We start from the raw sequence: 26,098 nt of genomic DNA, 5'->3' as shown, positions 1-26,098 counted from the left end.
TTCTATCTCGTTAAATTAAGAAGTTATAAAATAATTTCGATATTTGATAATTGTTTGTTTATTTACCATAACACATCAAGAATACACTTGCATACAAAAGTTTAAGCCATTTTCATAAAGTAGAAACATAGTTGTTTCATTATTCGAAACGGTTCTCTGCGCCATTTTGCGCCAAAAGCAGTTAGACGTGTTCAAAGTTACCCTATAAAAATCAGTAATTTGTAAATAACTTTTTTATTCCAAAAGCTAGCGTTTTTCGATGTTCAGCAAAAACATGTATTTCTACATTCCAAACAAAGACGAAAAAATACAGCTCTTCATGTCAAAAGATGCGCTTTGTCTTATGTAGAAACTTCTCCAACCCTGTCGTCCTCCTTAGTCACGGTTAGTCGACGACTAAGGAGCTTTATTTTTAAGTTAAAAAATTTTTTTTTTCAAAATAACCATGTAAAATGGTTAATGTGATTATTACCACCACCCACGTGATGCACATTTTCCAAAAAAAAAACACTTCACTTCAAGACCACCCCCGCAGGAAGAAAAAATTGATAAAACGTTATTTGAGAGCGTTTTGGGTAATTCAAATTGACAAAAAAATTTGTTCTCCGAAGAAACTATATCGCAAAAATCAATGGTTAAAAAGTTATTACAAAAGTGCATGAAATCGGCAAAATAAAACACTGTGGAATACAGAGCAGGGCTTTTGAAGCATGAAGGTGGCGTCATGAAATTCGTTGTAGACACCGAATCCAGTCGAATCATCGGTTTTTGAACCATCTGTGAAGAACTGTCTGTCCCCGCTAACATGCCCGAGCTTACTTGCAAAAATCTGTGAAATACCTACGGAACGAAAAGATTCCGGAATACCGGTGATCTCATCCTTCATAGAAAGATCAAACTCCACAGAACAGCTGTCGAAGTCTAAGAAGTTGTCACGATTGGTGTTAACTGGAGATGGGCTTACCTCCAGCACCATGTATCAGTAGAACACACTCATAAAACGAGTTTGAGGATTCTGTTCGAGTAGCTTTTCGAATTTCTCTATTACCAATGGATTCACAACCTCGCATCGGATAAGAAACCGGAACGACAACTCCGCAAAGCGGTCTGTCAGAGGCTGTACTCCAGCAAGTACCTCTAAACTCATTGACTGAGTCGGGTTCATCCAACCTAACGCGATCCACCATGTTCCGGTTATAGTTCGCATAAAGTTGATTCGCTTTTGACACTTTTTATATCAGATACACAATGTGCTTCCCTCTCGTACATTTGGAGTCGAACCAGAGGCCGAGATATTCAGAAGACATGCTATGAGTGCCTGTCTTACCCATCGGAACGAACGGAAACTTAGCCGGTTTGTGTTTTTATAACAGAAACCAACTCAGTTTTCTCCGGAAAGAATTCGATACCCAGCTTGAGAGCCCAAGTAGACACATTGTTCAAAGTATCCTTGTAGTGGTCCTTGCAGACTAGGATCTTGCAGATCGACTGCTATTGATCCCGCAACAAAAAAAAAAAACGCAGTCAGCGGCAAGCTGTCTTAACGTGCAATTTTCCATGAGGCAATCATCTATGTCTCTGACATAAAAAATGTAAAGAAGGGGGCTTAAAATTGGTGAATCCACACTTTCGTGTGGATTTTGCAAGAATAGGAAGCAAGCAGCTGCGGTTTTGCTAAAGTGCCGATAGTGGCGCTTTTCTGATAAATGTGGTAAACGTGATAACAGTGTAAACAAGCAGAGAAGCTTGCGCTACGGAATCATAGACGGCGCTCGTGTTCCATGTGTTTTTCACATGGAATCCATTCGAAACATCATGCGCAACACGGGTGCAAAATGCCAGTCAGAAAAAAAGAAGTAAACAACTTGAAATTTGTATGGTGATGTAATCAATTCTCTGTTACTGCAATGAATCCAGAAGAAACGCGTAAGGATAATGATTTTGTTTCTAATTTGCAACTTTTTGCCCCAAGGCACAAATCGCTGCGATGCGAAACAAGTGCAAGCCAGCGATTTGTCCATACAAGAAAAATGATTTTACTTTTAATGTGGTGGCGCCATCTCTGAGAAAATCAAGCTTTGATTCCTTACTATTGTTGGAGAAATCCTAGCAATAAGTTCTAGTGGCAAGGCCAGAAGAGTTCTTGGATAAATTCATGCAGAAATTTATGGAGGAATCTCAAGAAGAATTCCTGCACGATTCCTTGGAAAAAATCTCTGAATATCTGAAAGTATCACTAGAGGAGCTATTACGGGATATCTTGGAAAAATACCTAGAGAAATCATGAAAAAACTCTAGGAGAAATCCCTGAACGAATCACATTAAAAACTCCTGGGGGAACTTGAAGTGGACTCCAAAACAAAAATTCCTGGAGAAATCCTTGTATTCTTCAACAATCACAGCAGGGATTTCCCGTAGAGTTTTGTCCATACAAAAAAATAAAAATAAAATTGTATGGAGCATAGATTTTGGCATCCTAGCGTTGCATAAGGAGTGTTGAATCGGATCTACGGTAAGAAAGTTTATAGGTAATCGGACTTACCAGGACCGGTGATTGGAAAGTTTGGTGCGGTCTCATTAACTGACAAACGAAATCGGCTTACGCCTCAATGATTTCGCCACTTCCAAGAAACTTGGTCATTCGTAGCACCTTTTTCTTGCACAGCCTCCCTTATCCCTACACCTGGGGATCACCACAGCAAATGGAATCGCAAATCGATCACGTTCGAATTGATGGACGGCACTTCGCTGACATTATCTATGGCAGGCTTGGACGACTACCTGGTGATGGTCATAGTGCGCCCTAAACTTTTTGTCATTAGCAATGTCCTAGTGCCGGCGGCCACCCTGGCACAATTTAGTCTAGTGCGACTGAAGCAACCGGATGTCGCCCTAGCATACGCGCAGAATCTCGAGGCAGTGTTGCCAAACGAGGATGAGCTCGATGTGACTCCTCTAGAGCACTGCTGGAGAACAGTAAAAGCAGCCACCAACGACGCAGCCGAGAGCACCTTCGGGTGCGTGGAGTTGACGAAACGAATGGTTCGGCGTTACAGACATAAGTGGAAACAGCAGTCACGCCTCTTTCGGGAGAAAAACGCCGCCTGGAAGAAGCATGTGGAGAGCGAGAAAATGGAACTGCTGTGCCATTACCATGAAACACGGATTTCTACCAGAAGCTATTAGCTTCCATCCAACGCATCCAACTTCGTGCCGTGAGCCAAAATATGCAAGGACAAGACGGGGCCTCTTGACGGACGGACATGTGGTGATCGAAAGCTAGAAGCAGCACTTCGAAGAGCACCTGAATGGCTTGGAGGACGTATGCACGGGAGACCACGACAGTGGAGGGAACGACTTGGAACGCCAATGCAGCAGAGGACGGAAATGAGCCAACTCCCACGCTGAGGGAAGTTAACATTGGCGTAGCTAGGGGGGGTTCCAGGGGTGCCTGGCACCCCCTAGAACAAATTTGGCACTCCCTAGAATTTTTCCTTGACAGGCACCTACAATTTAAAACTTTACACAATAATTCCAAAATTTATGAACAAAACATAAGCACACCTTGAATTACTTATACACCTATTGCACGTTTTGACGTTTTTGATGTTGGTATGAACAATGAACAGACTTCTCCATGGTTTTCTCCAGAAATACCTCTATCTATTTATACAGTGATTTTTCTAGGCCTTCATTCCCGATATTTCTAAAATAAACTTACCTTTGGATTCTGCTTCCTGATGGGGTTGTACATACAAGAAATTTCTGCAGAGATTGATCCAGCAATTGCTCCGGTGCTTCTTCCAGGAATTCCTTCAGAGATTTTATTCATAGATTCTGCCAAAAATTTCTCATGGAGTTCCTCCAGGAGGTTATATTGACCTTCCTCCGGGAATTGTGGCTAGGATTCCTCAAGCAGCTCCTGCTGAGATTCTTCAAGCAATTTCTCTTAGAACTCCTCCAAAAAATATCACTCTAGTACCCACAGAAATTCTATTAGGGAAGTTCTTCTGGAATTCTTCCGGAAAATCTCCCTGGGATTTATCTACAAATCCCTTCGGTGATTCTTTCAGAGATTTCTTTAAGGATTTTTCCTCTAGAAATTCCACAGGGGATTTCTCCAAGAACTTCTATCGACCTTTCCATTAGGAATTCCTCCAGTTCAAGGAGAACTGTAGGTATTCCTACAGGCATTTGTAAAATGAACTTCTCTTAGGATACCCCCGACATTCGTGATTCAAGGATTTCTCAAGAAATTACTTCTATGATACCTCCCGGAATTCTAGGAATTTCTCCAGATATTCCAGCTGGGATTCTTCAAGCAATTCCTGCGGTTGTTCAAGCAATTCTTCCCCCAGAAATTTAAACTGTGATACTTCAGAAACTTTGCTACGGATTTTTCTACAGCTTTCTCCTGGCTTTTTTGCTGGGATCTTACTAGGTACTCTTCCTGGAATTCTAGCAGAAATTCTTTTGACTCATCCAGGAATTACTCTAGAGATTTTATCCAACGAGTCCTCCAGAAATGCCTCATGGAATTCCTTCAGAAATTCCTTTTGGCCTTCCTCCAAGAATACCTCAAACAACTCCTCCTGCGGTTCTTCCAGCAATTCCTCCAGAAGTTCGTACTATGATATGTCCAGAAATTCTTCTAGTGATTCCTATATGAATTTATCCTAGCATAATGGCTGGAATCCTTCCGGGAAATCTTCCTGAGATTTCTTCAGAAATTGCTAATGCGATTCCTTCAGGGCCTTCTTTATAATTTTTCAGAATTTCTCTACCGGTTCTTGCAGGGACTTCCCTGGGTATTCCAAGCATTTTTTTTCTTTAGATTCCCCAGGTATTCCTGATGGGGTTTTTATAGAAATTCTAGTATAATGTATTCCAGCAATTCCTCCTAGGATTTCTGCTTAGATTTCTACAATGATTTTTCTGTGATTTCTTTAGAAGCTCTCTGGTAATCCCTCCAGGAATTTTTATCCAAGGATTCTGTCATAATTTTCTCATGGATTTCCTCCAGGAATTCCTCTTGGCCTTTGTCCAGGAATTTAGGCTGGATTTCTCAAGCTATGTCTGCTGTAATTCTTCCAGCAATTCCTCGTAGAACTTCTTCAGAAACTCTTACTATAACACAATTTTTCTAAGAATGTTTCCAGAGATTTCTTCAAAAACATGCTGGGATTATTCAAGGAAATCTTCCCAGAAGCCTTCATCCTGGAAATCCTAAAGGTTTTTTTTCGGGGATTTCTCCAAATATTTTTCATTGGATTCCTCCAGGAACTTCTTTTGATTTTCATCCAGGAACTGCTCCTGGGATTCCATAAGCATCAGCTGCTTCCAATGTTTCAGACATGCCTCCTAGGTCTCCTCCAGAAATTCTTACTGTGATACCTGCAGGAATCCCTCTAGGGATTTCTCCAGGCATTCTTGCTGGGATTCTTCTAGGAAGTTTTCCTAGGATACTTCCTAGGATACTTCCAAAAAAGACTTATCCAAGAAATCCTCTAGAGTTTTTATTCATGGATTACTCAAGAAATTAATCATGGTATTGCTTCTGGAACTCCTCTTAGCATTCTTCAAAGAATTCCAGCTCCTTAACGAATTTCGAGAATAGTTTTTATTTTCCAGAGAAATCCTTGGAGGTATTACTAGACAATTCTCTAGTGAAAAATCCTATAGGAATGAACGGGAAAAACAAATTGATTAGAAGGCACCGAATGTTGCTAATTGAAAAATTGAGAGATGATTTTTTGAAAAAATCGCCTTCTGGTGAGATTTGGTAGACCACAGTATGGCCATTTCTTTGAGGGTTCCTTTGGCATGATTGTTTTTTTTTTAATTTCTGTGGTAGTTTTAATCAGCAGTTATTTTCTATAATTTCAATGGCTATTCTTCTGAAATTATTTCAGCAATTTATTTTTCAGTTATTTTGCAATTTTCTCAGGCTATTCTCTATGATTTAATTGTATTTATTTATATTGCTTCCGAAAATTGCTGAAGTGGATATTCAGAAATTCTAAACTGGACTTGCAAATAAAATTATATGAAATTCACGAAATATTCCTAGCAAATTTCCAAAGCAATAGCCGGAAAAAAATCTTTCAAAATTACCTTAAAACTTTCAAAGTAGTTACCAAAGTAATTTATATAAGAATTACCAGAGGAAATTTGGAAGAAAATATTGAGGCATTTTAAAAAATTGGCCAAAACCAATCTCAAAATAAATTGCCGAAATATATTCTATAAAGATTTCCACAAATATTCACATAAAAAATCGAAGAAATTCTCAAACAGTTTTCCGAAATCATCAAAGGAATTTCTGAAGAAAATTTAGAGTAATTCCAAAAATAATTGCCGTAGAATCAGTGTGACAGAATTTGAATTTTTTTTTCAAATAAATTCGCGAAGGAAATCTCTAAGAAATTTGGAGAATCGATTTCCAAAGGAATAGTAAGAAATCAAAGCTTGTTTTTCTCAGAGATGGCGCCACCACATTAAAAGTAAAATCATTTTTCTTGTATGGACAAATCGCTGGCTTGCACTTGTTCCGCATCGCAGCGATTTGTACCCTGGGGTAAAAAGTTGCAAATTAAAAACAAAATCATTATACCTATGCGTTTCTTCCGGATTCATTACAGTAACAGAGAATAGTAAGAAATCAAAGCTTGTTTTTCTCAGAGATGGCGCCACCACATTAAAAGTAAAATCATTATTCTTGTATGGACAAATCGCTGGCTTGCACTTGTTCCGCATCGCAGCGATTTGTACCCTGGGGCAAAAAGTTGCAAATTAGAAACAAAATCATTATGCCTACGCGTTTCTTCCGGATTCATTACAGTAATAGAGAATTTATTACGCCACCATACAAATTGCAAGCTGTTTACTTCTTTTTTTCTGACTGGCATTTTCCACCCGTGCTGCGCATGATGTTTCCGAGTGGATAGGTGCAGGCGGCGCCGCTGTATATGTGAAAAACACGTGGAACACGAGCGCCATCTATGATTCCGTAGCGCAAACTTTTCTGCTCGTTTACACTGTTATCACGTTTACCGCATTTATCAGAAAAGCGCCTCTACCGGCACTCTAGCAAAAACGCAGCTGATTACTTCCTATTTATTACGCCACCATACAAATTTCAAGCTGTTTACTTCTTTTTTTCTGACTGGCATTTTCCACCCGTGTTGCGCATGATGTTTCCGAGTGGATAGGTGCAGGCGGCGCCGCTGTATATGTGGAAAACACGTGGAACACGAGCGCCATCTATGATTCCGTAGCGTAAACTTTTCTGCTTGTTTACACTGTTATCATGTTTACCGCATTTATCAGAAAAGCGCCTCTAGCGGCACTCTAGCAAAAACGCAGCTGCTTACTTTCTATTACCGAAGAAGTTTCCAAAGTAATTGCTGATGAAATTCCCAAATAATTTTTTCAATGCAAGTAACATCGTAATTGCCGAAGATATTCCGAAATCATCTGCTGAAGGAAGTCCTTACATAGTTACTGAAGAAATTGTCTAAAGAATTATCATTAAAATCATAGAAGCGATTTTCAAAAGAATTTCCGAAGGAGTTTTCGAAGCAATTGGTGAAGGAATACTGAATAGCATAGATAATGAAAGTCCAAAAATAAAAAAAAAAATAGAATGACTTGCCGAAGACATTTTCAAAAAAAAAAAATGTGAGCTTCCAAAAAGCAAATATCAATAGTATTGCTGACATTAACAAAACAATGCTTGAAACACTTCAAAAATTCGCAAAGGAACTCTCTATGAAACATTTCCAATGGAATAAAAAACAAATAAACTCCCATATAAAATTGCCAAAAAATAAATTTCAAAGGATGCGTGAAAGGTGCATAGTACCAAATTCCAAAAATATTACCAAATATTTTTTTGAAGAAATTGCCGGGGATCCGAAGATATTACCGAAGAAACTTGCCAAATCCAAAGAAATTACTGAAAAATTACTAAAAGAAGTCTAAATTGAAACAAAAACCAAAAAAATGTTTTGCCAGGCGCACATTTTTTTTTGGTATTATACGTATAAACCAGAATCAATTATCCGAATGTACGAAGCCAAATTTCAGCTTTATACACCATTCCGTTCACCTCATATATTATTAATCCAGTCGACATCGGAATTTGAAGCGACCTTCAGAATTCCGAAAAGAAAAATCGAAGTTCGATCGCACCAAATTATAGGTTTCATCTGGTTCGATAATATGGTCGTGAAGCTTCAGAACGGAACTCAGGATAATCGAGTCCAAATTTTGTAGTTTTAAGAATCATACTCACATTTTCTCTGTAAAAGTATGTTTATTTCCACATGGTAGTGTTCAACTAATGAAACAAAAACGCTGTCGCCATAAATGTAGTGGTCTCACCAAAAATGCAAATATGTAGTCTGATTTTGCAATTTTAAGTATGTATTCATAACTCTTACAATTGATCTTGAAAACTATTTTTATAAGGGTTTTTATTTTGCAATAAAACTAAGAGGATATCACGAGGGACACAAAATATCACGAAAATGTGTGAATATTTTATAGTTTCCGAGATTTACACTTATAATAATTGATCTGAAAATGTATTCTTACGGACTTGATTGTTTTCAATCCACAAAACAAAGAGGTTGTCGCGATGATTGTTAAGTTCAAACTGAAAATTCCATGTATTGTTCCATAAGCAATCAAGTTATCAAGTTTTCAAACCTCACATCGCGGAGAAAGTGTTAAATGTCATTTGGCCGAAAGAGTCGTTTTCCCGAATGCCGTTTGGACGAATTATTATCGAAAAGATTTTAAGGCGTGGGCAAACTTCGGATAACATTCTAGCTGCCAATATAACCATCAGAAATATTCCCTTCTTTTAATCATAGGCTATTCTTTCTAGTTTTACCATTGAGGAATTAGTTGGCGTTGAAACTGGGAATATTTTTGTGAGACATTTTTCCTTCTTTGAATCATAGGCTGTTCTTTCGAGGTATACTGATATAGGAAACAGTGGCGTGATCACTTAAGATCATCATACCTTTTTCGGTCAAAAGGCATCCGGCCAAATGGCGTTCGGCCAAATGACCCGGAACCAAAAAAAACTGTTCTTTAAAATAAAGTGCATTTAAATTTTCGGGATAATTTTTCCGTTTACGCAGTATGTATGTACTAATAAGTTTTGGGTGGATCGATATTTCCCTTTCCAAAAAATAAACAAAACAAACTTGGAAGCCACTGAAACTGGCACCCCCTAGGCACCCCCTAGGAAAAAATCCTAGATACGCCAATGGAAGTTAAGGGTGCCATTCACCAGCTCAAAACCAACAAAGCAGCTGTTAAGGATGGTATCACAGCTGAACTTATCAATAAGGGCCAAGAAAAGTTGGCCATCTGTCTGCACCGGTCAGGAATAGTCAGGATCTGGGAAAACGAATAGCTACCGGAGGAGTGGAAGGAAGGGATAATCTGTCCCATCCACAAGAAAGGCGACAAGTTAATGTGTGAGAACTTTCAAGCGATCACCATTTTGAATACCGCCTACAAAGTGCTATCCCAGATCATCTTCCGTCGTCTGTCACCTAAAACGAATGAGTTCGTGGGAAGTTATCAAGCTGGCTTCATCAACGGCCGGTCGACAACGGACCAGATCTTTACCGTACGGCAAATTCTCCAGAAATGCCGTGAATACCTGGTCCCAACGCATCACCAGTTCATCGACTTCAAAGCGGCATAAGTACGACAGTATCGTCCACGCAGAGCTATGGAGAATCATGTACGAAAACGGCTTTTCTGGGATACTGACTAGACTGGTTAAAGCAACGATGGACGGTGTGCAAAACTGCGTAAGGGTTTCGGGTGAACTATCCAGTTCATTCGAATCACGCCGGGAACTGCGAAAAGGTGACGGACTTTCATGCCTACTCTTCAACATCGCTCTGGAAGGTGTGATGCGACGAGCCGGGCTCAACAGCCGGGGAACGATTTTCACAAAATCCAGCCAATTTGTGTGCTTTGCGGACGACATGGACATTATTGCCAGAACATTTGGAACGGTGGCAGAGCTGTACACCCGCCTGAAACGCGAAGCAGCAAAGGTCGGACTGGTGGTGAATGCCTCAAAAACAAAGTACATGCTGGTAGGCGGAACCGAAAACGACCGGATCCGTCTGGGTAGTAATGTTACGATAGACGGGGATACTTTCGAGGTGGTGGAGGAATTCGTCTACCTCGGATCCTTACTGACGGCTGACAACAACGTGAGCCGTGAAATTCGGAGGCGCATCATCAGCGGAAGTCGGACCTACTACGGGCTCCAGAAGAAACTGCGGTCGAAAAAGATTCACCCACGCACCAAATGCACCATGTACAAAACGCTAATAAGACCGGTGATCCTCTATGGGCACGAGACATGGACCATGCTCGAGGAGGACCTACAAGCACTCGGAGTTTTCGAGCGACGCGTGCTAAGAACGATCTTCGGCGGCGTGCAGGAGAACGGCGTGTGACGGAGAAGAATGAACCACGAGCTCGCTGCACTTTACGGCGAACCCAGCATCCAGAAGGTGGCCAAAGCCGGAAGGATACGTTGGGCAGGGCATGTTGCAAGAATGCCGGACAACAACCCTGCAAAGCTGGTGTTTGCAACGGATCCGGTTGGCACAAGAAGGCGTGGAGCGCAGAGAGCACGATGGGCGGACCAGGTGGAGCGTGACATGGCGAGCATTGGGCGCGACCGAGGATGGAGAGCAGCAGCCACAAACCGAGTATTGTGGCGTACTATTGTTGATTATGTCTTATCTTGTTGATGTTGAACAAATAAATGTATGTATATGAGCATTTAAAATAGTGTAACGCTGTCTTTAGGGAGATGCCCCTCTTTGCAGAGCCTCTTTTTATCGTTTTTTCTCGCTACGACTAGGTATGAAGCCTCAAGGTTTTCAGCAATATAAAATATTATACATACATTTGGGTTTAAAACGAAGAAGATATTATGCTTCGAAAATTAGTGTAACGCATATTTGTAGCACCGTCGGCGTCGCCTTTTACAATCGATTCAAGAAAATGTTATCGTGGGGTAATCAACCCCAAATAAAAAATCACGTTTTTTTTTCAATAAAAACGTTTCAAAATATCTTTAGCTTGGGAACACTTTTGGATTGAGAACTTTGGAAAATTTCTGGGAAATGGTTCTTTTTGGCATATGTCATATGGCCAATGGCATTCTGGCGAATGGTGTTCTGGCAAAACTCACACAATCGTTTAAACATTAATGAGAAACTCAATACTACAGTCTCCTTTCGCATATAAACTGTAAAGCAGACAAGTTGACCGGATCTGTCGGAAGTCGGTCTATCCAACATGACATTTGCTGACTATGTACGCGCACAAAGTCGTAGATGGGAGTGTTCGCTGAGAATGATCAAGCCATCTGCATCTCATAACTCATCACTCTTCTAAATAATTTCCTCCAATCGTCCAGTTTTGAAGCTAACTCCTCTGCCCTGTTCAGATTGAATCAATCAACTCGATGGGCACTTCTACAACATTGATTACAAACTGAATCACGTGCGGTACCCTCCTGACCTTCTAAGACAACAACGTTTCGCGTACTCATTTCGCCACCATTTCGATGTATGAAACAAAAAAAATGTATTGCTCATGGGACTCCTGCGAACAAATACTCTTGTCTCCCCTTATCAGAGTTCCATCAGCGAAAAACACCTCAATCCAATATTCAAGTAGGTGTATATACGGGGCATTATTCATACTGCAAATAAGGACAGAGATTTTTGCGTTGATAACATCTTCCCCACCACTCGACGACGACGATGCCGACAACGACTGACATATAGCGATTATAGACCGGGATTGCGATGATTAAAGCGCACGTATCAATTTCGCGCACTTTGATAACGGACACCGTCGTCACTGTACACTACCGGGACGATCCACTGACTGAACTTGGTGTAGGTGGGCTAAAAGACGTCGTTGGGACGAAAACTCCTCATCTGCTTATTCACCTGATAATGCTACCTTATTTTAGAAAGACAAGCAACTACCAGGATTAACTCCAGGAATATTTATGAAAAAGTTTCCAAACTTCGATAAGATACTCTCCTGAGATTTTTTTTTAAAGAATTTGTTTAATAATTGCTGTGGCTAGAATTTCTCCATAACTCCAGGAATTTAATAATTCCTTCAAAAACTTTTTTCGAGGTGTCTCCTAGGTTTTTTTCAGATTTCTTTTTTCAAGAGCTCCTCAAGGATTTTTTTTTCTCTTTAGCCCATCCAAGATTTGCTTTAGTAATTTCTATACAATTGTATCGAAAAAGTCGTCCAGAGAGTCTACAAATAATTTCTATCCCAGCGTTCTTTCAGGGGTTTCCCTTGGAATTTATACAAGAATTTATTATAGAACTCATGAGAAATGCCTGCAGATATTCTTGAAGGAATATCAACATTGCTACGGAAAACACTTCAGTAGCTCTTCCAAGATTTTTTTCAAGAATTTATCAAGAAACTTATCCAGCAATTTTATCATTTTAACAATTTCTTAAAAAGTTTCCAATATTTTCATTAGATTTCCTTTAGGAGTTTCCACGGGAATATTTTAGAGATTTTTTGGGTCCGCCCATGATTTTCTCCAGTCATTTTTATGGAAGTTTATTGAAAATATCATCTTGAAAAATTTCTATCCAAAGATCCTCCAAGAAGTCTCCGTAGGAGATTTTTAAGAATTTCTTGAAGAATGTGTGAAGAATTATTAAATTTCTAGATTATTAAGAATTCCCTCAATAGTTTGTACGGAAATGCCAACAAAAACTATTTTGGAAGTTTCTTGAGAAATTCATTCATGATTTTCTAATTTTTTTCCTGAAATATATCATGGCATTCATTCAAGAATTTATCCCAGAACGACTTCATGAATTTCTCTTAGAAATTCTACTTGTAATTCCTCCACAAATTCTAACATGATTTTTTCAAGAAATTCCACCATGAATCTGTCCAAAAAGTTTGTATTAAGCTTAGGAAAACCTCTTAGTTTTCTATCAGGAACTCTTTTAGGAATTGCTCTCGTATTTTTCTGATATTTATTCAGAGTTTTCGCCATGAGCTTCCTAATACATTTCTCCATTTTCTCTAAAAATCTATCGGCCATTCTATAGGAATTTCTGTTCTGTTCAGGTATTTTTTTGGATAATTTCCATTTCCCAAGAATTTTACTTGTTTTTTTTTTTCAGGAGTTTCCCTTCCCTTTCAAAGCTTTTTTCAATGAGTTTATCAACGAATTTCTCCAGCAAATTCTTCGGGAATTTTTCTAGGAATACCTCTTTCAATATCTTCAAGAACCCATGTTATTATTTCCCCATTAATTCTACAAAAAAATCCGTAAGAATTGGTAAAAGAATTTCACCGAACATTTTTTTCACAATTTTCAGCAAAAACACTTCTGAAAATCCCTTCAGCAATTTCTCCTGAAAAGGCTCTAGGAGTTTCGTCAACAATTTTCCAGTAATTTCTTTAAACATTTCCTTTAGAGGTGTATTTCTGAAAAAAAAATTGAAAGCTTTTGGTAATTCTCCAGGAATTTCTCAAACAATCTCTCAAAAAACTTTTCCAACAATTTTCTCAATAAGTTTTTATAATTTTCCACAAAATTCATTCTATAATTTCTCCCAAAATTACTAATAGAGTTCCTCCTGTGTTATATTTTCCAAGAATTTTTCCATGAGTTATTCTAGGATTTTCTCAGACAATTACTCCCGGTAATGCCTTCAGGGGTTTCTGCATGACTTCCACCATTCTTTAGAATCCCTTTTACCAGGAATTTCTCCAGAAACTCAATTGAAAATGGTTCAAACAATTACGCCAGGAATATGCTTCACAAATTTCAGCAGAAATTTCACCAAATAGTCTCAATCAATGTCTCCAGAAAAAGCTCAAGGAGTTTCTTCAACCATTTTGCGGAAATTCTCCTAAGTATTTTCTCTAGGTAGTTTACAAGAATTTCTCAAAAAATACCATTAAGTTATTCTCCAGAAATTTCTCATCGAGTTTCTTCAGGAATTGCTCCAAAAAAAATCTTTTATATTTTTTCAGTATTTTTTTAAAGATTCTTATTATATTTCTCATGGAATTATTAAATGAATTCCTCCAGGGTATACTTAAGTTTTATTCAAAGAATTTTTCAATGAGATTTATTGACTATTTTTTCAGGTAATTCTCTAGGCATCTTTCTGGAATTCTTTCAGGAATTTCTCCAGCAATAGTATTTTTCCATGAATTGATTCAAGAACAATTTCTCTAAGATCCATTTAAGGAATTTCTCAAGAATTTTCAATGGAAATTCCCCCAAAGATCAGAACTTTTTGAGGAGTTTCTCTAAAATTTCCTAATGATTTTCAAGGAGATCAGAATTTTTTTCAGAGCTTCTTCATAAGTTTTCTCCTCAAAGTCAAAAAGGATTTCGTTCAAGAATTCCTCCAGAAACTCCTTTGAAATACAGTGAACTTTTGGGTATTTTTTTCCAAGTTTTTATCCAGGAATTTCTGCAGGAATTCAATTAAAAAAATTTCAGAGTTTCTCCAAGAATTCATCCACAAAATTTTCATAAATTTCTCGAAAAAAATATTCACTCGTTGTCCAGGAATTTCTATAACAATCCCTTCAGTAGTTTCTCGAAAAATTTCATTGAAAATCTTTTCAGCAAATTCTCCATGGCATTCCGAAAAAAACTTCTCAAGAATTCCTCCACCTTTTTTCTTATTTCTCGGAAAAATCATTCAATAACTCTTCAGGAATTTCTTTAACAATACCTCCAAAAGTTTCTACAAAATTTCATAGGAATTCCCACAAAAAATTCTTTAAGGAACTCCGTAAAAAATCTAAGATTTTCCTCAGGAATTTTTCCAAGAATTTCTTCAACTTATTTTCCATGAGTCCCTTCAAAAATTTCTCCAAGTATTTCATTAGACCAAATTCCTCCCGGAATACGTGAAAGGTTTTCTCCAACAATGCCATCAATTATTCTTCCAAAAATTTCTCCAAGAGCCCAGTCAAAAGTTTCTAAAAGTCATCAGGAATTCTACAGAAATTTAAGTAAAAATACTCTCAAGAATTCCACGAAAAATTTCTAAGTAAAAGAAAATTTTCTAGGAATTTCTCCAATAATTTCCAATTAAAATTCAAAAATTTCAAAACCAGAAATTCTCCAAGAACTGCTTCTAGATCTTGTCCTGGAGTTTCTTAAGGAATTGTTCCAGGCTATTCTCCAGCAATTTTGACAAGATTATTCACAAATAATTTCTCTAGAAAAAGCTCTAGGAGTATCTTCAACCATTTTTCAGAATTCTCCTTAAACCATTCTCTCTGGAAGGCTTGCAATAATTTCTTAAGGAAAACCATAAAGGGTTGGCCCAGAATTTTTAAGATTTTTGCAACGAGTATATTCAGTAATTCCTTAAAATTTTTCCTTTAGAAATTCTCCATTATTTTCTTCAATATTTTTTTTCAAAATTTTTTTTTTAAATTTCGTCTTGTATATCTCTAGGAATTTATTAAAGAATTCCTCCACGGTACATTTCAGGTTTTTTTTTTATTAAGAATTTCTCACTGAGGTGTTTCTCCAAAATTACTCCAGATATTATTTCCAGGAATTTTTTCAGTATTTTCTCCAAGCATAATTTGAACATTTTTCCAAGATTTTTTCAAGGAATTTAAGAAATTCCAATGAGAATTCTCCCATATAGTTACTACAGAAATGTTATGAAAATTATGTTTCTTTCAGAGCTTCTTCATAAATTTCCTCCACAAATTCACAGCAAAAACTTTCTTGTGATATCACATCATTTTCGCTGCACATCAGTCGCGTCGTAAAAGTGATGTACAGATTACATTCTTTTTACGCAGCAAATTAGCCGCCGCAGCTTGAAAGTGGGTCTAGCAATCGCTACAACCAGATCGGTGGATGAATCATATATAAGTAAAATATAGGCATGGATTCGTACACTGATCCGTTGATTGTGAGGCTTATCCCTTACCTCTCGGCTATTTTACCGAGTTAGAAGGTAGGTGACAAATATGATACTGCTTCTAGGTATCTGCTGGAATGGGTTTGTTGACACTTTCCGGTACCAAACAGGGTGTACCTGGTGAGTGTGATAATTGTTGAAAAACGATGCAACAGAGTGAAATTACGTTCGAAATTGGATACGTCGTCAGAAATTACGCGCCTGGATATTACAAAATTATTTGCTGTGTTCCAACAGGATTTTTTCCAAGAATTCCACCAGAAATTGATTCAATATTTTCACCAAAAACTCATCCAGGAAATTTTTCGGTAATTTTTTTTTAAGATTTTTTCCAGGAGTTTCTGCAGAAATGACTTCTAGATTTTTTTTTCTGTGATTTTTTCTAGAAGCTACTAAAGACCTCTGGGTTTCTCCAAAAAATCCTTCACGAATATTTTTTGATAGTTCTCTGATAATTCGTTCAGTTGTTCTTCAGGAATTTCTGTTACTATTCCTTAAGTTCTTTCGCCAAGAATTTATTTGGGAATTCCTTCAGAAATTTCTCTAGAGTATTCCGTAAAAGTTTCTCTTAGAATTCCTCCACATTTTTTGAATGAATTTCTATAAATATTTGGTCAGTTATACAAACCATTTAGGAATATTTGTAACAGTCAGTCCTGCAAAATATCAGTCTCAGTGCCTGTTTTTCAGCCGAAAATGAATGACTGCGGCGGTCGTTTTCAGTTCCTCGATGTGAGAACTGACAGAGTCCGAGAGCTCCATTCGTGAGCGACCCAACAAGATCAATTCCCAATCATCCACACACTACTCATGCTGAAAGGCCATTCGTCTCAAGCGGTAGCTTGTGAGAGTGAGTGCCCTATACGCTACCACGGGTGAAAACACTCAACTACAGAAAATTGAATGGAAATTTAGTTCTGTCAGCTCTCGCTTTCAGCACGCTGCGTGCGAGTGTGAGTACCTATTTCATTTCGCTCCCGTGTTGCTGATCGGAAAACAACAATGACAGGAAAACCAAAATGCAGAAAATGAAAAAAGCAAAATTTCGCTATCATAAAGGCCTGTCGAAAAATTGCAACACTGGTAACAGTTACTCCAATAGTTTCTCCAAACATTTTTTTGAATTCCCACAGCAAATTCTCTAGGAAATGCCGTTATTTTTTTTTTTTTGTAAGAATTGCCCTAAAAAAGTTTTCCAAGAATTTTTTCAGATATTTTTTCTTTGAGTCCTTTAAAAAAAATCCAAGAGTTCCACCAGGAATTTCTCCATAAAGGTTTCTTAAGGAAATTTGCTAGGAATATCCTCTCGAGTTTCTTCAGAGTTTTCTCCAATAATTTTAATTCAAGAACTTCTCCAGAAATCCTCCCAATCCCTCAAAAACATTATCAGCGACTTCTCCAAAAGTTTGATCTGAAATTTTTACGACAGTTCCTTACGAAAGTGCTCAAAGGTGTTCTCCAACAATCTCTACAATGTTTTTTTTTTCCAAATAATTTCTCCAGAAAAGGCTCTAGGAGTTTCCTCAGCTACTTTCCAGAAATTTCCTTAAACGATTTCCCCTAGAAAAATAAAACACGGACACGTTTAATGCTTTACCCATTATTTGCTACAATGCTTTTGCGGTAATTTTCTTGATAGTTTCTTCTAATATTTCTCTAGGAATTAATAAATAAATTCCTCCAAAATATGTTCCAGGTTTTTGAGCATCTTTCGGTGACGTACATCTCCAAAAAAATCTCCGGATAATCCTCCTGTTATCTCAGGATTTTTCCATTATGTGTACCCAAAATTGATTCTAGAACAATTTTTCCAAAGAATTTCTTTTTAAATTTCAATGGAAATTCGCTGAAATAATTTCTACAGAAACATCACTTGAAATTTTTCGAGGAGTTTTCCTAGAATTTCTCCATAGTTTTCGAGAATTTCAATCAACGAATTTATCATGGAATTTGTTTAAGAATTTCTTTCAGAACTTCTTCATAATATTTCTCCACATATTCTAACAGGATGTCTTCCAAAAATTTCACCACAAATTCATCCAAAACTTTCACCAAAATTCCTCTATGAAACTTTTTGGTAGTTTTATTTTCAACATTTTATCTAGGAGTTTCTGCAGAAATGACTTTCAGATTTTTTTGTGATTTTTGCTAGAAGCTACTATAGACTTTCCTCTGGGTTTTGCCAAGAATTCCTCCACCAGTATTTTCAGAAATTTCTCTTAAAATTCGTTCAGTCGTTCTCCAGTAATTTCTGTAACAATTCCTTCAGTAGGTTCTTCAAAATTTTCTTCGGAAATTCCTTTAGCAAATTCTCAAGGGTATTTTGTTGAAGTTTCTCCAAGAATTCCTCCACATTTAAAAAAAAATCTGTGAAAAAAATCGTTAAGTCACCTCTCAGGATATTATTCAGGACCTATAGCAATTCTTAAAAAAAAAAAACTAGAATTTCTTGTTTTTTTTGGGAATTCCTGCAACAAGTTTTAGTTTAACCAAGTTCTCCGGGGTATTTAAAAAAAATAAATGTTAAGAATTGCCTTAGGATTTCTTTTCAGGAATTTCTTCAGATTCATTCTTCACTGCAAATAGCCTCAGGAATTCCTTGAAGGATTTCTCCTAGAACCCCAACAACTATTTTACCATAAGCTTGTCCAAAAACACAGTAAGTTGACGTTTCTAAAATAATCCAGGAATTCTACAGAAATTTTATCAGGAATTCTTTTAGAAATTCCATCAGGAGTTTCCATTATTTGCTACACATTTTTTACAGTATTTTTTTAAGTTTATTTTAACAGTTATACATATACGAATTAATGAAAGAATTCCTCCAGAGTGTATTCCAGGTTTGTTTTCTATTCTACAATTCTACAGGTATCTCAGGAATTTCTCCAGGAAAAATATTTTTACCAAAAAATCATTCTAGAATTATTTTTTCAGATTTTTTTTTCTAAAAAATTATCTAGAAATTTCAATGGGGATTTCCTCAAATAATTTTTGCATAAATATCATTAAGAATTTTTCGAGAATTTTCTCTAGAACTTCTCTATGGTTTTCAAAAAATCAATCAAGAAATTTATCATGGAGTTTGTTCAGAAACTTCTTTCAGAACGTCTTTATAAATTTTCTCCGCATATTCCAACAGGATAATTTCACCAGAAATTCTTTCAAAATGACAGCCTATTTATTGCACCCATAAACAAATAGAAACGCTCCATAGAAAATCAAAAAGCGCTCCATAAAAAATGAACATATGTTCCATGAAAATGGGCAATGTTACCCATAAAAATTGAAAACGTTCCATACTTAATAAAAAATGTACCGGTAAAACATAAAATTTTCTCATTAAAAGTGAAATTTTGCACAAATAAATAATACTGAAATGCTCCCTAGTAAAATACAAATGCTCTATCGAAAAATTCAAATGCCCCATAAAATATAAAAATTGTATCCATAGAAAATTGAATATTGCTCCATAGAAAAATTAAATTGCACCATAAAATATTGAAATTGCACCATAGAAAATAGATGAATTCTCCATAAGTATTATCAAAATGCACCATAGAAAATATGAATTGCTCCATGAAAAATTGAAAATCCTCCATAGATAGCATATTCTCATAATTTATTTCGACAGGGCTGAATTGCTTTACATTGCACTGCTTTAGTGGTGCAAATGTTTATAGTTATGGAGAATTTTCATTTTTTTTATGGATCAAATTGTATTTTATGTGGTGTAGTTTGATAATACTTATGGAGCATTTGTCTAATTTCTATGGTGCAATTTCATTTTTCTATGGAGCAATATTCAATTTTCTATGGGTACAATTTTATTTTTTTATGGAGCATTTGTATTTTTCTATGGAGCATTTGTATTTTATTATGGAGCATTTTCGTATCATTCATTGGTGCAAAATTTCACTTTTAATAAGACAATTTTATGTTTTACCGGTACATTTTTTATAAAGTATGGAACGTTTTCAATTATTTATGGGTAACATTGCACATTTTCATGGAATATATGTTCATTCTTTATGGAGCGCTTTTTGATTTTCTATGGAGCATTTGCAATTTGTTATGGTTGCAATAACCTTTTGCCTTTCAAAATGTACACCAAAAATTCCTCCAGGAAACCTTTTTTTCTACATTTTCCAAAGATTTGTTGGTTGAAATGTGAAAAAGATGACTACATCTTGCTATAGAAACACAAAGAATAATGATTTGATTGTTTTGATCAAGTTATTAGTGAAAGAGAGAGTCGACGGAGAGAAACCGATCAAGTCAGTTAGGCGCTTATGAAAAATCATTGTCGAATTTATCCACAAAAGGCTCTAGAAGTTTTATTAACCATTTTCCTGAAATTTCCTTAAACCATTCCCAATAGACGGCTTACAATAATTTCATTAAGGAACAATTAAGGTTTTGTACAGGATCTCTTACAAGAATTTCTTCAAGGATTCCTTCAAAATTTTCCCCAGGGTATTTTTATTTATTTATATTTTCTTCAATAGCTGTTTCAGTTATTTCCTTATAGTTTCTTCTAATGTTTTTCCAGGAATAAATAAGGAAATTCCTACAGGGTATATTTCAGGTTTTTTTTTATAATCCTAATGAGTTTATTTAGGTGTTTCTCCAAAAAAAAACTCCATGTTAACCTCCAGGTATCCTTTAGGAATTCTTTCGGGAATTTCTCCAAAAATATTTATTTTTCCAATAAAATATTCCACAACAATTTTTCAAGGGGTTTCTCATCAAATATAATGGTAACAACAATTTCTACAGAATTTTTTGAGGAGTTTCGTTTCTCTAGAATTTGTAGTTTTCAAGAATTCCAATTCAGGAATTCATCATAGAATTTGTCATTAGAAGCTATTTTAGAAATTCCCCTGGCTTTCTCCTAGAGTTCTTACACATTTTTTTTCAGAAATTCCTATTAAAACTCGGTTAGCTGTTCTTCAGGAATTTCTGTTACAATTCCTCTAGGCTTCTCCAATAATTTCTTAATGGATTCCTTCAGCAAATTCTCTAGGGAATTTCGTAAAAAAAATTCTAAGAACTTTTTCTCATTTTTTGAGAATTTTCTATAAAAAATCAAAAAAATTCCTCCAATAGTTTCTCCAAAAAATTATTCTCGGAATTTATAGAGTATTCTTTGGTAAATTCCGTAAAAAAATGTCTTAGAATTGCCTTAGAAGTTTTTCTACAAATTCATTCACGTTATTTTCTATGAGTTGTTCTTAAAATTTCTCCAAGGTATTTCATCGTATTCTCCAGGAATTCCTTGAAAAATCCCAACAATTATTCACCAGAAATTTCTGCAAGAACAAGAAATTTCTGCAAGAGTTTCTGAACGCCACCAGGAGTTATACAGAAATTTCAGCAGGATTTTTTCCAAAAATTCCACCATGATTTTCTCCATAAAGGTATTCTCAAGAAAGTTTTCTAGGATTTTTCTCTTCTGTTTCTCCAGGGAATCTTCCAATAATTTCAAATGCTCCAGGGTGTTCTAAAAAAAATATATATATGATTTCTCCGGGTATTTTTCCAAGAATTCCTTCAGGAATTCCTCCAGCAATTCTTCCAGGATTTTTTCCAGTAGTCTACGAACTTCTCAAGCAGTTACTGTTGTATTTCTCAAGAAATTTTCTCAGCATGTCTCCCAGGAGCTCCTCAACAAAGTTTCAATAATAATCATTTTACCCCATTTTCCTCCTATCAACAATTCATTTTTATGACCGTTGTTTCCCGATTGTTGTTTCAGACCATCATCAAAAGCCCCGAGCAGTCGGCTTAGTCAGTCGCGACCGGCACATAATATGTCCGCGCCCTCATGCTGGAAGATTCTAACGCGAAAGAAAATCCTCTCGATCGACGGTGACGGCTCGTCCGGAGCGGACAATGGCAAACTGGGACGGATACTGAACACCTACGATCTGACGGCGCTGGGCGTCGGAGCTACCCTGGGCGTTGGCGTGTACGTACTGGCCGGCCATGTCTCCAAAGACCAGGCCGGACCGTCCGTTGTGCTGTCGTTCCTGATTGCGGCCGCTGCCTCCTTTCTAGCTGGTAAGTAGGTGACCGGCATGTGGGAATTTCGGGAGATTTTGAACCTCGTTTCATCCGTGTTTAGGCCTCTGCTACGCAGAATTTGGAGCTCGAGTACCAAAGTCCGGTTCGGCATACATCTACAGCTATGTATGCATCGGCGAGTTTATGGCGTTCGTCATCGGTTGGAACCTGATGCTGGAGTATATCATTGGATCAGCAAGCGTTTCCCGAGGGTTGAGTTTGTACATCGACACGTTGGCAAATGATACGATGAAGATTCGGTTCCGGGAGATTGCTCCCATGGAGTGGGACTTCATGTCCAGCTATTTTGATTTCTTTGGCTTTTCGGTGGCGATCTTATTGGGAGGTAAGTTAGCGGTAGATCAAGGACATTCCAGAGAGATTGTAACTTTCGTTTTCCTCGCCTTGACAGTCGCCTTGGCCTTCGGCCTTAAGAAGTCAACCATAGTGAACAACTGCTTCACGGTGCTGAACATCGGAATAGTGTTGTTCGTGATTATCGCGGGAGCGATCAACGCGGACGTCTCCAACTGGAACGTCAACCCAGCCAACGTATCCACGATCTACAACGTGGGTGAAGGAGGGTTCTTCCCTTTTGGTTTCGAGGGAACTCTGCGTGGAGCAGCGACCTGTTTCTTCGGATTCGTAGGGTTCGACTGCATTGCCACAACCGGTGAAGAGGTCAAGAATCCACGCAAGGCCATCCCCCGAGCAATTCTGCTGTCCCTCTGTACGATCTTCTTGGCGTACTTTGGAGTCTCGACAGTCCTCACTCTGATGTGGCCCTACTACAAGCAGGACGTCAACGCACCGTTGCCGTTCGTGTTCAACGAAATTGGGTGGACTTTCGCCAAATGGACGGTAGCCATCGGTGGAATCATCGGGCTGGTAGCCAGTCTGTTCGGGGCCATGTTTCCACAGCCGCGGATCATCTACGCCATGGCGCAGGACGGATTGGTGTTCAAGGCCTTGGGAGAGGTCAGTCCACGATTCAAGACGCCGGTGTTTGGGACGCTCTGTGCTGCTTTGCTGACCGGCACCATGGCCGGTTTGTTCGATTTAAAAGCTCTAGTCAATATGCTATCGATCGGTACGCTGATGGCGTATACCGTGGTAGCGATCTCAATACTCATTCTAAGGTAAGTGCAAGTAACTCGAAAGAGGCGACGGAGACATCAGGGGGTTTCCAGAAGCTTTTCAGGATGTCCCAGGGGCCTTAAGAAGTTTCAGAAGCATTTGAGGGGCGTTTTTAGGGGTCTCAGAGGGTTTCCAGAGGTGTTCAAGGGAGCCTCAGGGAGAAATCATGGGGGTTTTGGAGGAATTTAAGAAGGTCCCAGGGAGTTTCAGGGGTTCACGGGGGGCACCTCTTAACGTTTAATGGGGCTTTAGGAAGTTTTCTTTTTATGGGGGTCTCAGGGAAAAACCAGGGGAAGCTATTTGGAGATCACAGCGGCGCTTCGGGGAGCACCAGAATGTCTCAGGTGCGCTACAGGTGGTCTCAGGGGCGTGGCAAAGGGCCTCAAAAGAGTTCCAGGGGCGTTTCAGAGGTCTCAGGAGAAATCAGAGAGTTTTCAGAGGCCTTTTAGGATGTCCCGGGAGCCTTAAGAACTTTCCAGAGCCGTTTCAGGGGCGTTTTAAGGGGACTCAGAGAGTTTTCAGAAGAGATTAAGGGAACGTCATGGAGAAACCATGGTTTTTTTTTTGGAGGAGCTATTCTAAGGCCTCCAAAGTACTCCGAAGTTTGTGTCACCAATCCAACATTCTAAACCAAATTTTATACATGATGAATGATAACAGAACATAGTCTGCAGTACTCAAAATGCCTCAAAGCAACCCTAGCAAATCATGGTACATGAACTGGGTGATCTAGGTCATCCAAACTACTCTGGAGTTCATTTTTTAAGATCTTCTACAACATCTGCCATCGTTTGTGTTCACTCTGTTCAAGGAATTTAGTCGCGTTGATGTCCATTTAACCTCGCAATGCTACGAGCAACTCGATATTGTGATAGTTGGACATTCCGTGAAATACAAATGGCCTCAAATATACTTTATATACTATATATACTGGATCATGCTTAAATTATTAAAAAATAGTCGTGAAATGTAGTATATACTACTGATGGAGCCTCGGTGCACAGTCATGGTACTTACATTCATGGGATATTCCAGGCTTGCCAAACTATTCTGGAATTAGGACCTTCAAAGTCTACAGGCTCTTCTCTTGTGTCTCTTCACTCTATCGGCATAACTCTTTCACGATTGTAACTGTTGCACCTAATAATATTACGAGTATGTCTATGTATTACTACTTGGGTGTCCACTGGCATACAAACGGGTCCAATGTATGTCGAAGCATGGGAATACCTATAAATCTTTGGATATTTTTACAGTAGCGAATGCTCGCAATATCATCTCCACTACTTTTAAAGCCTCAGAGTGCTATTTTGATAACCTAGCAATATTCAATTGATAATCTAGGTAATCCAAACTCTTCAGGAATTAGGACCTTCAAGCTCTACTCTTGTACCTCTTTACTTTATTGGTGTAGTTCCTCCAGCAAATCTTTCAGAATTTCCTCCAAGATTTTCTGGCAATAATTCCTTCAAGAATTTCGCCAGGAATTTTACAATAAATTTCTCATAAATTCTTCCAAGAGTTCCTCCAAGATCTTTGCCGGAAATTTCTACACTACAAGGACCCCTCCAGGAATTTTCTGCTTCTGCTATGAATTCTTTTAAGAATCCGTGCAGGAATTTCTCCAGCTTTTTTTCGAGAACTCCGATGGAACTTTAATAAGAATTTCCGAAAAACCTGCTTAAATACTTCTGTAACATTCCTCCTTGAATTTGGTCAGGGATTTCTTCATAAATTCGTTTAGAAATTCCACCAGGGATTTTTCAAAAAATACCTTCATGAATTCTCCCAGGAAATGGTTCAGAAATTCCTCCAGAAATACCTACAGGGATCCCCTCAGGAATTCCTCCAAGAATTCCTTCAGGAAATCTTTCCAAAATTCCTCCAGAATCCAAGAGACATCCGCCAAGAATTCCTCCAACAATTTCTTCCAGAATTTCCTTCCATTAATTCCTTCAGAAATACCTCCAAGACTTCTTTAAAGAATTTCATCAAGTATTTTTCTAGGAATTTCTCCAGGAATTCCTTCAAGAATACTTCTAGGAATTTTTTCAAGAATTTTTAAACAAATTTCTGGAGAAAATCTTGGAGGAATTGCTGGAGTACTTTCTGGAAGAATTTATGTAGTAATTTGTGAAGGAATTTTCAAATAATTTCCTTCTTAGAGGAATTCCTGAAGAATTCCCTTGTAGAATTCGTTGAGAAATTTTTGAAGTAATTTTTTTCTAATTTTTATTTTTTGGAAGAATTCCTAGAGCATTTCTTGGAACATTTCCTGTATGAGTTCATGGAGTTGTTCCTGGAGGAAATCCTAAAAATAGTTCCTGGAGGAATTGACGCGAGGAATTCCTAGAATATTTCCCTGATCAATTCCTGGAGCAATTCTATGAGCAATTGCTGGAACAATCCCTGGATGGATTTCTGGAGTATTTCCTGGAGGGATTCCTGGAGGAATTCCTGCAGGAATTGCTGGAGGAATTGCTGGAAGAACTCCTGGAGGATTTTTTGCAGGAATTCCTGAAATACTTCTTGAAAGAATGCCCAGAGTATTTCCGGAACGATTCCAAGAGGAATTCCAGGAGGAATTTGTTGGGTAATTCTTGGAGTAATTCCTGAAGGAATTCTTAGAGTACTTGCTGGAGGAATTTGTGGAATATAACCTGCAGGAAATCCAGGAGGAATCCCTGGATTAATCCCTTAAATGACTGATGGAACTCCTGAAAAAAAAAACAGTTTGATTTGCTGGAAGAATTCCGTGGAGAACACCGTGGAGGAATTTCTGAAGGAATCCCTTGATGAATGACTCGATGAATTATCAGTTATTCCTGGAGAAAGTCCTGAAGGTATTCCTGAAGGAAGTGCTGGGTGAATCC

General features: G+C 37.9%; 1 protein-coding gene and 1 long non-coding RNA gene across 4 annotated transcripts in view; both read left to right on the top strand.

Annotated features, from left to right (window-relative positions):
• The window catches only part of LOC134284183 (uncharacterized), a 531,430-nt gene that overhangs the window by 352,543 nt on the left and 152,789 nt on the right, over positions 1 to 26,098 (top strand). The window lies entirely within an intron of this gene.
• Positions 1 to 26,098, top strand: part of LOC109623253 (cationic amino acid transporter 2) — a 74,468-nt gene that overhangs the window by 30,705 nt on the left and 17,665 nt on the right. For all 3 annotated transcript variants that reach the window (XM_062842661.1, XM_062842660.1, XM_062842659.1), the window contains exons 2-4: positions 21,781 to 22,085; positions 22,150 to 22,434; positions 22,501 to 23,227. In XM_062842661.1, the coding sequence (XP_062698645.1) occupies positions 21,836 to 22,085; positions 22,150 to 22,434; positions 22,501 to 23,227 (1,262 nt within the window). In that variant the 5' untranslated portion in view covers positions 21,781 to 21,835. The remainder of the gene's footprint in view (positions 1 to 21,780; positions 22,086 to 22,149; positions 22,435 to 22,500; positions 23,228 to 26,098) is intronic.

Source organism: Aedes albopictus, chromosome 3 (assembly GCF_035046485.1).
Source record: "Aedes albopictus strain Foshan chromosome 3, AalbF5, whole genome shotgun sequence".
NCBI lineage: Eukaryota > Metazoa > Arthropoda > Insecta > Diptera > Culicidae > Aedes > Aedes albopictus.
Note: the sequence above shows the minus strand (reverse complement) of the source record. Positions and strands in the feature narration are given on the sequence as shown.